At 43.2% G+C, this 12,351-nt stretch overlaps 1 protein-coding gene across 1 annotated transcript in view; it reads right to left on the minus strand.

Annotated features, from left to right (window-relative positions):
- Positions 1 to 12,351, minus strand: part of LOC311133563 (protein phosphatase 1 regulatory inhibitor subunit 16B-like) — a gene marked incomplete at both ends in the record, with an annotated part of 86,568 nt that overhangs the window by 20,551 nt on the left and 53,666 nt on the right. Inside the window, 2 exons of the mRNA XM_084167067.1 lie at positions 615 to 718; positions 942 to 1,087. Coding sequence (XP_084023193.1) covers positions 615 to 718; positions 942 to 1,087 — 250 coding nt within the window. The remainder of the gene's footprint in view (positions 1 to 614; positions 719 to 941; positions 1,088 to 12,351) is intronic.

The raw sequence follows: 12,351 nt of genomic DNA on the forward strand, positions 1-12,351 counted from the left end.
ATCATCTATTCTTCTGTGACAAAGTTTTTTTTATAGATTTAATAGGGTTTATTTTAACTAGTTTCATAGTTCCTAATGTATTTACATTCAGTAATCTTGCTCTGATTTGTTATCCTAACGGTCCCAGAGATAAAATGTAGCAATGCAAATAGTCCTGGTAGCCATGATTAGCTGTTCAGGAGTCTTATGGCTTGGGGGTAGAAGCTGTTAAGATGCACTGAAGCCTAGCCCCTGTACCGCTCAACCCCTGTCCTGCACTGAAGTCAAGCCTCTGAAAACCTCAACTCATGCCTGATACCCTCATTCAAATCACTGCTGTGATCCCTTCCCAACACTGTGTAAGTAGCCCTCTCATTCCAATGATATTTTACTATAAATGCCTTTATTAAATGTTTTAGGTAAAAATAAATGACAATCTCTGAAACATGCTTTGTCGTCTCCGTGCGGTCCGCGCCTATTCCGTGGGTCTCCCATCCTCCTATTGTTTTCAGGTCACCAGCCTCCACTGCTCTACCGTTCAGCTATAATATTGATGATATCAGAGAACTGGGACTGCAGGTGCTACAGTGAGAGCCGACAGACTTATATTAAAACAGTATTTTTTATTCGCTCACCTCGATTGGCCATGGCGGTCTCGATGATGTCCAGGGTGGGGTCATCTTCACACAGGTCATAGGGCATGTTGCCGTCAGAGTTCACAGCTAACAGGTCTGCTCCACTGGGAAGGTGGAAAACCGACAAGAGATATGTGTGACTCAATTGGTTAGAGCATAGCGATAGCAATGCCAATGTCATGGATCAAAACATAGTAAAAATGTATGCTCTCACTGTACTATAATCGTCTTGGATCAAATAAAATACAGATCTGACATGAATAAATACAAGACATATAGATGGAAAGCTGCAGTGTTATATGTAGTGTGACTAAGCCACTGTCTTACTGTTGTATGAGAGCCTTGACCAGTCCTGCATGTCCACAGGTGGCAGCAGCATGTAGCGGGGTCCAAAGTTCATTGTCCTGGGCGTTTACACTGGCGCCACGATTCAAAAGGATCTTTACCATCTCCTCATAGTTATCAATACAGCACTGGAGAGAGAGAGAGAGAGAGAGAGAGAGAGAGAGAGAGAGAGAGAGAGAGAGAGAGAGAGAGAGAGAGAGAGAGAGAGAGAGAGAGAGAGAGAGAGAGGAGAGAGAGAGAGAGAGAGAGAGAGAGAGAGAGAGAGAGAGAGAGAGAGAGAGAGAGAGAGAGAGAGAGAGAGAGAGAGAGAGAGAGAGAGAGAGAGAGAGGAGAGAGAGAGAGAGAGAGAGAGAGAGAGAGAGAGAGAGAGAGAGAGAGAGAGAGAGAGAGAGAGAGAGAGAGAGAGAGAGAGAGAGAGAGAGAGAGAGAGAGAGGAGAGAGAGAGAGAGAGAGAGAGAGAGAGAGAGAGAGAGAGAGAGAGAGAGAGAGAGGAGAGAGAGAGAGAGAGAGAGAGAGAGAGATGGAATATTGCTTCGTTTAGTGCCACAAACTAAATGCATTGATGTAACAAGACCCTTTAGAATCTATAGGAGACAGTTGCTCTTAATCTCTAATGTATTTTATAGAACATTATAATTCCACTGAGACTTGTTAAGAATACATTAAGCATCACAAAGATGTGACTCTTTGACATCTCCACTGCTGTGTGGGTTGTGTGTGTTCTTAACAGCAGGAAGTGGGCTAAAACTAAAACATAAAAAAAAGAGAAAGAAATTCCAGGGTGTGGAAAACAGCAGTTTTCTCCATCAGAAATAATTGGAGCTCTACCCTTTAGCTCAGTGCGGATGTTGCCTGTAATCGATGGCTTCTGGTTGGGGTATGTACGTACGGTCACTGTGGGGACGACGTCATCGATGCACTTATTGATGAAGCCAGTGACTGATGTGGTATACTCCTCAATGCTATCGGAAGAATCCTGGAACATATTCTAGTCTGTGCTAGCAAAACAGTCCTGTAGCTTAGCATCCGCGTCATCTGACCACTTCCTTATTAACCGAGTCACTGGTGCTTCATGCTTTAGTTTTTGCTTATAAGCAGGAATCAGGAGGATAGAGTTATGGTCAGATTTGCCAAATGGAGGGCGAGGGAGAGCTTTGTACGTGTGTCTGTGTGAGGAGTAAAGACTTGCATTTCAAAGATAATAGAACAAAAATATACAGTGGGGAAAAAAAGTATTTAGTCAGCCACCAATTGTGCAAGTTCTCCCACTTAAAAAGATGAGAGAGGCCTGTAATTTTCATCATATGTACACGTCAACTATGACAGACAAATGGAGGGGAAAAAATCCAGAAAATCACATTGTAGGATTTTTAATGAATTTATTTGCAAATTATGGTGGAAAATAAGTATTTGGTCACCTACAAACAAGCAAGATTTCTGGCTCTCACAGACCTGTAACTTCTTATTGAAGAGGCTCCTCTGTCCTCCACTCGTTACCTGTATTAATGGCACCTGTTTGAACTTGTTATCAGTATAAAAGACACCTGTCCACAACCTCAAACAGTCACACTCCAAACTCCACTATGGCCAAGACCAAAGAGCTGTCAAAGGACACCAGAAACAAAATTGTAGACCTGCACCAGGCTGGGAAGACTGAATCTGCAATAGGTAAGCAGCTTGGTTTGAAGAAATCAACTATTATTTATCAATTATTAGGAAATGGAAGACATACAAGACCACTGATAATCTCCCTCGATCTGGGGCTCCACGCAAGATCTCACCCTGTGGGGTCAAAATGATCACAAGAACGGTGAGCAAAAATCCCAGAACCACACGGGGGGACCTAGTGAATGACCTGCAGAGAGCTGGGACCAAAGTAACAAAGCCTACCATCAGTAACACACTACGCCGCCAGGGACTCAAATCCTGCAGTGCCAGACGTGTCCCCCTGCTTAAGCCAGTACATGTCCAGGCCCATTTGAAGTTTGCTAGAGTGCATTTGGATGATCCAGAAGAGGATTGGGAGAATGTCATATGGTCAGATGAAACCAAAATAGAACTTTTTGGTAAAAACTCAACTCGTCGTGTTTGGAGGACAAAGAATGCGGAGTTGCATCCAAAGAACACCATACCTACTGTGAAGCATGGGGATGGAAACATCATGCTTTGGGGCTGTTTTTCTGCAAAGGGACCAGGACGACTGATCCGTGTAAAGGAAAGAATGAATGGGGCCATGTATCGTGAGATTTTGAGTGAAAACCTCCTTCCATCAGCAAGGGCATTGAAGACGAAACGTGGCTGGGTCTTTGAGCATGAGAATGATCCCAAACACACCGCCCGGGCAACGAAGGAGTGGCTTCGTAAGAAGCATTTCAAGGTCCTGGAGTGGCCTAGCCAGTCTCCAGATCTCAACCCCATAGAAAATCTTTGGAGGGAGTTGAAAGTCTGTGTTGCCCAGCGACAGCCCCAAAACATCACTGCTCTAGAGGAGATCTGCATGGAGGAATGGGCCAAAATACCAGCAACAGTGTGTGAAAACCTTGTGAAGACTTACAGAAAACGTTTGACCTGTGTCATTGCCAACAAAGGGTATATAACAAAGTATTGAGAAACTTCTGTTATTGACCAAATACTTATTTTCCACCATAATTTGCAAATAAATTCATTAAAAATCCTACAATGTGATTTTCTGGAATTTTTTTCTCATTTTGTCTGTCATAGTTGACGTGTACCTATGATGAAAATTACAGGCCTCTCTCATCTTTTTAAGTGGGAGAACTTGCACAATTGGTGGCTGACTAAATATTTTTTTCCCCCACTGTATATTTTCTTTTACCAGATCTTTGACCAGTTTTCTCCATCAGAAATAATTGGAGCTAACTAATGCTCAGTGGTGGTAAAAGTATTCAATTGTCATACTTGAGTAAAAGTAAAGATACCTTAATAGAAAATTACTCAAGTAAAAGTGAGTCACCCCTAGTCAAATACTACTTGAGTAAAAGTCTAATAGTATCTGGTATTAAATATACTTCAGTACAGTGGTGGAAAAAGTATCAGTTGTCATCCTTGAGTAAAAGTAAAAAGTAAAAGTAAATGCTATATATCAAATTCCTTATATTACGCAAAACAGGCGGCACGATATATATCTTTTTTTTTTTTATGGACTGCCAGATGCACATTAACACTCAAACATCATTTACAAATGCAGTATGTGTGTTTAGTGAGTACGCCAGATCAGAGGCAGTAGGGATGACAACACGTTATATTGATAGGTGCGTGCATTGGACCATATTGCTGTCCTGCCTGAACATTTGAAATGTAACAAGTACTTCTGGGTGTCAGGGAAAATGTATGGGGGTAAAAATAACATATTCTCTTTAGAAATGTAGCGGAGTAAAAGTTTAAAAAATATATAATTAGTAATGTAAAGTACAGATAGATACCCAAAAAAACAACAAGTATTTCAAAGTATTTTTACTTTGTTACATTCAGGCTAAAAGTCAATCCCAATGCAATTCCATCCTTTTTTACCATCTGCTTGAATTTTCATATAAAAACTGAAATAGTGATGGAGGGAAAGACAATCACAGAACATGCGTAGTTCACACAAAACAAACAGCACAGAGCTAAAGCTATGGAGGCGTGTCATTGTGACAGGCTGTACAGAGAGTGACAGAGACAGTTGAAAGACAAGGAGCATAGAGATCAGAGATACTGTACGGCTAACCTTATAAAAAAAAAAGACAAAAACATGGGAATTTCCATGTAAAAAGCCCAATGAGCACTAACGTGAAGTTCTCTTTCAATTATTAGTTTTGATATCTCACAATGGGGATTCTCTAGGACAGGGTTCTTCAATTCAGTTCCTGGAGGGCCGAAACACCTCTGTTTTTCATCCTCTCCTTCTAATCAGGGGCTAATTCAGACCTGGGACACTAGGTGAGTGCAATTAACTACCAGGTAGAAATAAAAAACAGAAGTGTTTCGGCCCTCCAGGACCGGAATTGAAGAACCCTGCTCTATGATCACCTACACTTGGAAGAACCTATCAAAAGCGTCTGTTGGAGACAGACAGGTAGAGTGGCGAATGAGGTGTGCCCATCACCTCTTTAAAAGGAGTCACTCTTCAGCCCTCTGGTTATTCTCGCTTCTCTTCTTCACAAAGAGCATTGCTCTCTAGCTCTCCTCAGATCGACTGGATCCCTGTTTTCCTGCTTAACTGCTCACAAGTGAACCGTAAAGGATATCGCTGCCGAGCGTAGGTCTTCAGACCCTGTCGAGAAGTTGAGTACTGACCGAAAAATTCCTTTCTACTTCTCAGTCTCCGTTGGTAGCTAGCTTCATGGCTAGCTATTGAGACTTGGTTATCCCACGCTGCAAAGCTTAGGCTAACTTGGCTAGCTCGCTGAGAGGCACGCCAACCTCACTAGCATACCCTACCTGCAACACAGTAGCATTGCTAGCTCCCTTCTCTCATCTAATTTAACCTAAGTTCACCCGTTTGTGTTAACTAGACCGACCGTTTCAGCCTCGTGGCTCCTTCGGTCGTGGGAGCAAACTCTGCCCCTACGCAGTTCCCTTCAGTCACCACTGAGCTATCCACTGCACCTTCACCATGAGGTTGCTAGCTAGCTAATGCCCCACTAGCTTTGTGGCTTTAGCGTTCTACTGTGCTCATTATTGCTAGCTGTTAGCCGCAAGGCTTCTAACTAGCTAGCTTATTACGCTGTTTACATGAGCTACGATTTGCTAGCCACCAGCCCCAAAGCTTCTAACTAGTTAGCCTACGCCGTCTACATGTTGTTCTTACAACAAGCATTGCTTTGTTCCCCTAGCAAGCTTTGTTCCTCACAATGGCCACTGCTATCCCATCCAAGGATGAGCCCAGCACTCAAACCCCCACGTTCTTGCGCTTGCGGTTACATGATTGCAAGGAAAGATTCCCAGCTGCTATGCATGAATTGCTTGGGTAAGGAGCATGCCCAAAAGGTGCTCCTGCGAGCACTGCAAACTGCTGACGAGGGCAGGTCTGAAGAGGAGGCTTAAACAAGCTTTTATATAAGGTAGCTCCCTGCAACCGAGCCCAGTTGGGGAGAGGCCATGGATAGCCTTCGACTCACTCCCCTCACTGACGACATAGTGTTAGGGGAAGGCGAGTTAGGGGGTGACGAGGATGACAATGAGATTCATCTCACAGATATCTTCGAGATAGTTCAGGAGATGGGGGCTGACAACCCCATTCTCCTGCCCGCTCAGGCCAGCAGGTCTGACAGTCCAGAGAGCATTTCAATGCAGCTTCAGCTGCCTCTCCTTCATTGGAGTTTGGGCTCCTTCATGTCTGCAAGCGGGCCGCGGCCATTGAGTGGCCATCGCCTATAAGGGCTCAGGGCCTGTCAAGGGCCCTCATACCGCCCCATAAAATTACTGCTCCCCGCAGTACCAGCTTGCCACAGGGAAGCTTGTGGAATAAACCCTCATTAGCAAGATTCTTGCTAGAGGTACCCCAAGCCTGGACATGCACAATATGGAAGAACCCCGGTTTGGCAACCCTCCCACGGCGGAGCCGTCACTTGCTGACCACCTTAGCCCCCTGTGCCATTTTACTAACTAACGACACCAGCGCCTCACTCTTTAGGAAGACTGAGCTCTTTACTGCCTCCATTTTTCAGAGCTCTCAATGTGACCTATTTACTGTTGGCTTATCAGGCTGAGTTACGGGAGGAGGTGGGGAAGCAAGTGGAGGAGGACACCCTAGACCCAGATGCTTGGGAAGAGATCTGTATTACCGACCTAAACCTCCTGCCTCCCGTACTGCCATTCATGGCTGTGGTCGTACCATGAGCCCGGTTTCTCAAAAATATCTTAAGGCTGTTCATCGTTAGAACCCTCGTAGGAGCATCATTGAATCTCCGAGCTGTTTCCCAAAACCACCGTTACTAAAGTTGCTCTTGAAAACGCTTCGTTAGATGTGTTTCTTCCCTACCGCTTCCCTTTATACACAGAAGATCTCCTCTAAACATAAACATATTGATTCGATCTGTCTCTCTGTGACCGCAGATAACTTCACAACGAAGTTGACTACAAATACAAAGTTGCCAATGTCTTTGCTAATGTTACAAAGAAGTGAAGGATAAAAATATGCTTCAAATGAAAACCGAGATGACTGCATTACAAGATAAATACCGGTAGCCTAGAGTATAGGCTACATAGGCCTATATAATTCAATATTGAAATCAATTGTTCATTCATTTGAGTATTATTTTGCTAATTGTAGGCTAATGTCTCATTTTTGCCACAATATATTTCATGATGTGTAGGCTAACAACATGTGCGCAATGATGTGCAAAATCTTGATTTAGTGCATCATTATAGGGTAAGCAAGCATTAGAATAGGCCATAGGTGACAATATCTTTCTAGAAGCTGATCTGTCGTCAGTAATGTGGAATTATTCTAAGTTAATGTAAGATTTGAATGGCGAAAGCTGATCCGAGAGCAGCGCTGCCTTTCTTTCGATCCTATCAGTATCGATACATGCCTCAACGACACACTTAGTGAACGTTCTCGCTGCATGGTGTTTTATGAATCACACGTTACATCTTCGGCCGTTGTAGTAAAGATGGATTGTTAAAACACTCATAAGCCTACATGCCATCGCTATCGGGAAACCGGGCCCAGGGTTGTACCCAACTTCAGCTGTGGCCAATTAATATCTCGATTGGTCTTTTCTGATAGGGAGTTACCCCTTCCTCATTCTAAATCTAAACCATTTTGTACTGGATGTGTAACTGGCAACATCTAACTAGATAGTAGAGTGAGCCAGTATAGCAGAAACAGCACCACCTAGTGTTTAGAACCTGGTTATATCAGGTTGTATGATGGGACATAAACCTAACAACTTCAATTACACATTTCTCTGAACGGGGAAAAAAACATCACCAGATGTGGGGTCCGTGGGTGGTTTTTGACCATTTATTTGGATTCCTCACATCTTAGTCACTATTAAGAATAGGTTTGGTCAAAACCGGACGATGTGTACTATAGTTATTTAAGCAATAATGCACAAGGAGGTGTGATATATGGTCAATATACCACGGCTAAGGGCTGTTCTTACGCACAACGCAATGCGGAGTGCCTGGATACAGCCCTTAGCCGTGGTATATTGGCCATATAGCACAAACCCATACTCGTGGTATACCATTCATGGCTGTGGTCGTACCATGAGCCCGGTTTCTCAAAAATATCTTAAGGCTGTTCATCGTTAGAACCCTCGTAGGAGCATCATTGAATACGGTCTGATATACCACGGCTGTCAGCCAATCAGCATTCAGGGCTTGAACCACCCAGTTTATAATGAATACTATATGAATCCTATAAACTGAAATGGCCAATTTGGGTGCAATCAATTAGGTTAATTTCTCAAAGTTAAATGTATCTTTCAACAAAATAATGTTTCAGGAATGCTAATCTTATCTGTTCTGATTTCAGAACAATCTGAGATGGGTGTCAAAATCCTCTTTCTTGTCCTTTTTGAGGTAAAACGACTGCAGCCTGGTAGAAGCGACGACCCTGTGAGGGTCCTGGGAGACCCAATCCCCCAAAAAATTTGACCATGCACTTTTGGGGTGGAAGAGCTGACACACCCAGGAAAAATTGGGTGATGCCATATACTTTCCCTCCTATGTTCCCTACCCTTCCCTCTTCCATCTACATGGAGCAAAGGAATAGGGCCTTTCCCTCATCTTCGAACCCCATGATGACCAGTGACTTTCCGGAAGGCAGTTACACCCTGCTTACAACCAGTCCTGGCAGCTATCGTCATGCAGGGTTTATACCCTAGCGAACAAAGCAATTCTCTATTCTCACCCAGATGCTTCTGCCCTCGGGCATAGCCAATGAGAGATACAAAAATAAAAGAAACTACACTTTTACAATTGCTGCGTTTTTCTTGGAGAAATGGTATGACTTAGCAGATTGTTCCTTCCTACACTCTGTTTTCCATGATCCTTGCAGGATTTTTCGACGGAGAAAAGGTTAACTTTGTTAAGGTCCTTTAGCCGCTTTCTCAGCCTGCTAAGGCCCCAACAGTGATACCGTTTATCCATAACTGTTGTGTCATCTCTAAGGCGGGAAAGTCGCTTACGCACAGTCTCTAAGCCTTTAGCTCATCCTGGGATATGTCTATTGTGCTTCAGATCCTTCCACAGCAGCTACTAGCCGCTGAAAAGCGTGGAGATGTAATATTCCTCCATCTTTTGCTTTACTACTGCCCTTGGCTCCCTAAGCATATGCGTGGAATGTGCTCTACCAGCCACTGTTGATGCCCACAGTCTGCCCAGGGGTTTTTCAGGTTAATGTACCTAACCCCATCTTTATCCTGCCGGATCATGGGGGCTATTATAGTGATTTATAATGGCAAGGGTGACCGCCTCCTACAAAGGAGTTTTACCTCTTGGGCACATTAAACTGAGATTGTGTGAGCCACGAATTGGGCTTCCCTCACTTTGAGGTTTTTCCCGATTGGTTGTTTCTGCACCTTCTTGGTGCGTACTCCCTCAGTTTCTGAGCCTTTTCGGAGTTTTGCTGATGTTAGGACTACCCTGGCTTCGGAGAGCATGTCTTTGCGATACAGGAGTTGGCCATGTCCACATTGTGGAATATCAAAATAAATAATTCAAAGAGAACTGAAAGTTATTTGCGTAACCCCGGTTCTCTGATATTATGAGTGAGATATCTCACCGCATTCCCCTGCTCGTGGAAAGGATGTCACGCTGCTTGCTTAGTGAGTACCACTTCCTCACAATTCGACAAATACCTGGCGCGAACTCGGGACCTCTGTCTCACAAACACACGTGATTGTCCTCCTCAAGCGTCTTAGCCAATCGCATCACCTCAAAATCTAGCTGAATAAGGTGACGCAAGTGGGCCACTTCAGGCTAAGGAGTAAGTTTCACACATCCCCTTGTGCCACACTCGCAAGAGCACGAGGAAGAGAAGCATGCTCGAGAACAGCCAGAGGGCGGAAGAGTGGCTCCTTAAAAGGAGGTGAGGGGCTCACCTCATTCGCCACTCTGTCGGTCTCCAACAGACGCTTTTGATAGGTTCTTCTGAGAGTAGGTGACCCTAGTGAATCCCCACTGTGACATATCTCCCTCATAATATCAGAGAACTGGGGTTACGCAAGTAACCTTAAGTTCTCTTATAATTTTTGGTTTTGATATCCCAAATATGGGGATATGGCCAACTTCCGTATCGCAAGTAACCTTAAGTTCATAGGAGCACATAAAATTGTGTCAAATGAAAGCTAACAGTCTATATTCTTTAGAAATTAATGCATTTTTCAACCATTTTCCATCCTAACAATTAGGAATAAGCAATAAGGCTTTGATTTTTGTTCCAACAGATGGAAAATGGGTTCTAGAAAACATCTAGCAGAAAAAGTAATAAAAGGTATTAGAAATACATCAAACCACAATACTGTTGAAGTAAAGACCCCTGCCAACTAATATCAACATTTATATTTAGTTTTGCAGACATTATTTGCCTTCTGTAAGTTTAAGAAATATTGCAGAGAGCCTTGTCATTCGTTACCAAAAACCCACATACAGTGCATTCAAAAAGTATTAAGACCCCTTGACCTTTTCCACATTTTGTTACGTTACAGCCTTATTATAAAATGTATTAAATTGCTTTTTCCCCCTCATTAATCTACACACAATACCCTATAATGACAAAGCAAAAACAGGTTTTTTGAATTTTTTCCAAATATATATATATATTAAAAAAGTATGCATGCCAAATGCATGCCCAAGTATTCAGACCCTTTACTCAGTAATTTGTTGAAACACCTTTGGCAGCGATTACAGCCTCAAGTCTTCTTGGGTGAAGCGTGTCATGCCTGTATTTGCTGAGTTTCTCACATTCTTCTCTGCAGATCCTCTCAAGTTCTGTCAGGTTGGATGGGGAGCGTCACTGCACAGCTATTTTCAGGTCTCCAGAGATGTTTGATCAGGTTCAAGTCCGAGCTCTGGCTGGGCCACTCAAGGACATTCAGAGACTTGTCCCGAAGCCGCTCCTGCGTTGCCTTGGCTGTGTGCTTAGGGTCGTTGTCCTGTTGGAAGGTGAACCTTCACCCCAGTCTGAGGTCCAGAGCGCTCTGGAGCAGGTTTTCATCAAGGAGCTCTCTGTACTTTGCTCCGTTCATCTTTCCCTAGATCCTGACTAGTCTTTCAGTCCCTGCTGCTGAAATACATCCAAACAGCATGATGGTGCCACCACCATGCTTCACCGTAGGATTGATACCGGGCGGCCAGCTCTAGGAAGAGTCTTGATGATTGCAAACTTCTTCCATTTAAGAATGATGGAGGCCACTGTGTTCTTGTGGATGTTTTGGTACCCTTCCCCAGATCTGTGCCTCGACACAATCTTGTCTCGGAGCTCTACAGATAATTCCTTCGACCTCATGGCTTGGTTTTTGCTCTGACATGCACTGTCAACTGTGGGACCTTATATAGACAGGTGTGTGCCTTTCCAAATCATGTTCAATCAATTGAATTTACCACTGGTGGACTCCAATGAAGTTGTAGAAACATCAAGGATAATCAATGGAAACCGGATGGACCTGAGCTCAATTTCGAGTGCAAAGGGTCTGAATACTTATGTAAATAAGATATTTCTGTTTTAAAAATTTTATACCTTTGCAAACATTTCTACAAACCTGTTTTTGATTTCTCATTATGGGGTATTGTGTGTAGATTGATGAGTAAAACATTTCATTTAATCATTTTTAGAATAAGGCTATAACGTAACAAAATGTGGAAAAGTCAACGGGTCTGAATACTTTCCGAATGCACTGTATCTTTAAGATATTTTCTAATTTCTCTCCCTCATGAGGAGAGAGGATAATGAAAGTTCAGAAGAAACAAGTAAAGGTTGACCTACCAATTAGTTATACTGTTTTTACAGAAAACTAAACTCAGCAAAAAAAAGAAACGTCCTCTCACTGTCAACTGTGTTTATTTTCAGCAAACTTAACATGTGTAAATATTTGTATGACAAGATTCAACAACTGAGACATAAACTGAACAAGTTCCACAGACTTGTGACTAACAGAAATGGAATAATGTGTCCCTGAACAAAGGGGGGGGGGGTCAAAATCAAAAGTAACAGTCAGTATCTGGTGTGGCCACCAGCTGCATTAAGTACTGCAGTGAATCTCCTCCTCATGGACTGCACCAGATTTGCCAGTTCTTGCTGTGAGATAAATGAATAAATAAATTAGTCATTTAGCAGACGCTCTTATCCAGAGCGACTTACAGGAGCAATTAGGGTTAAGTGCCTTGCTCAAGGGCACAGACAGATATTTCACCTAGTCGGCTCGGGGATTAGAACCAG

Source organism: Coregonus lavaretus (genome assembly GCF_964263955.1).
Source record: "Coregonus lavaretus genome assembly, chromosome: 8".
Classification (NCBI taxonomy): domain Eukaryota; kingdom Metazoa; phylum Chordata; class Actinopteri; order Salmoniformes; family Salmonidae; genus Coregonus; species Coregonus lavaretus.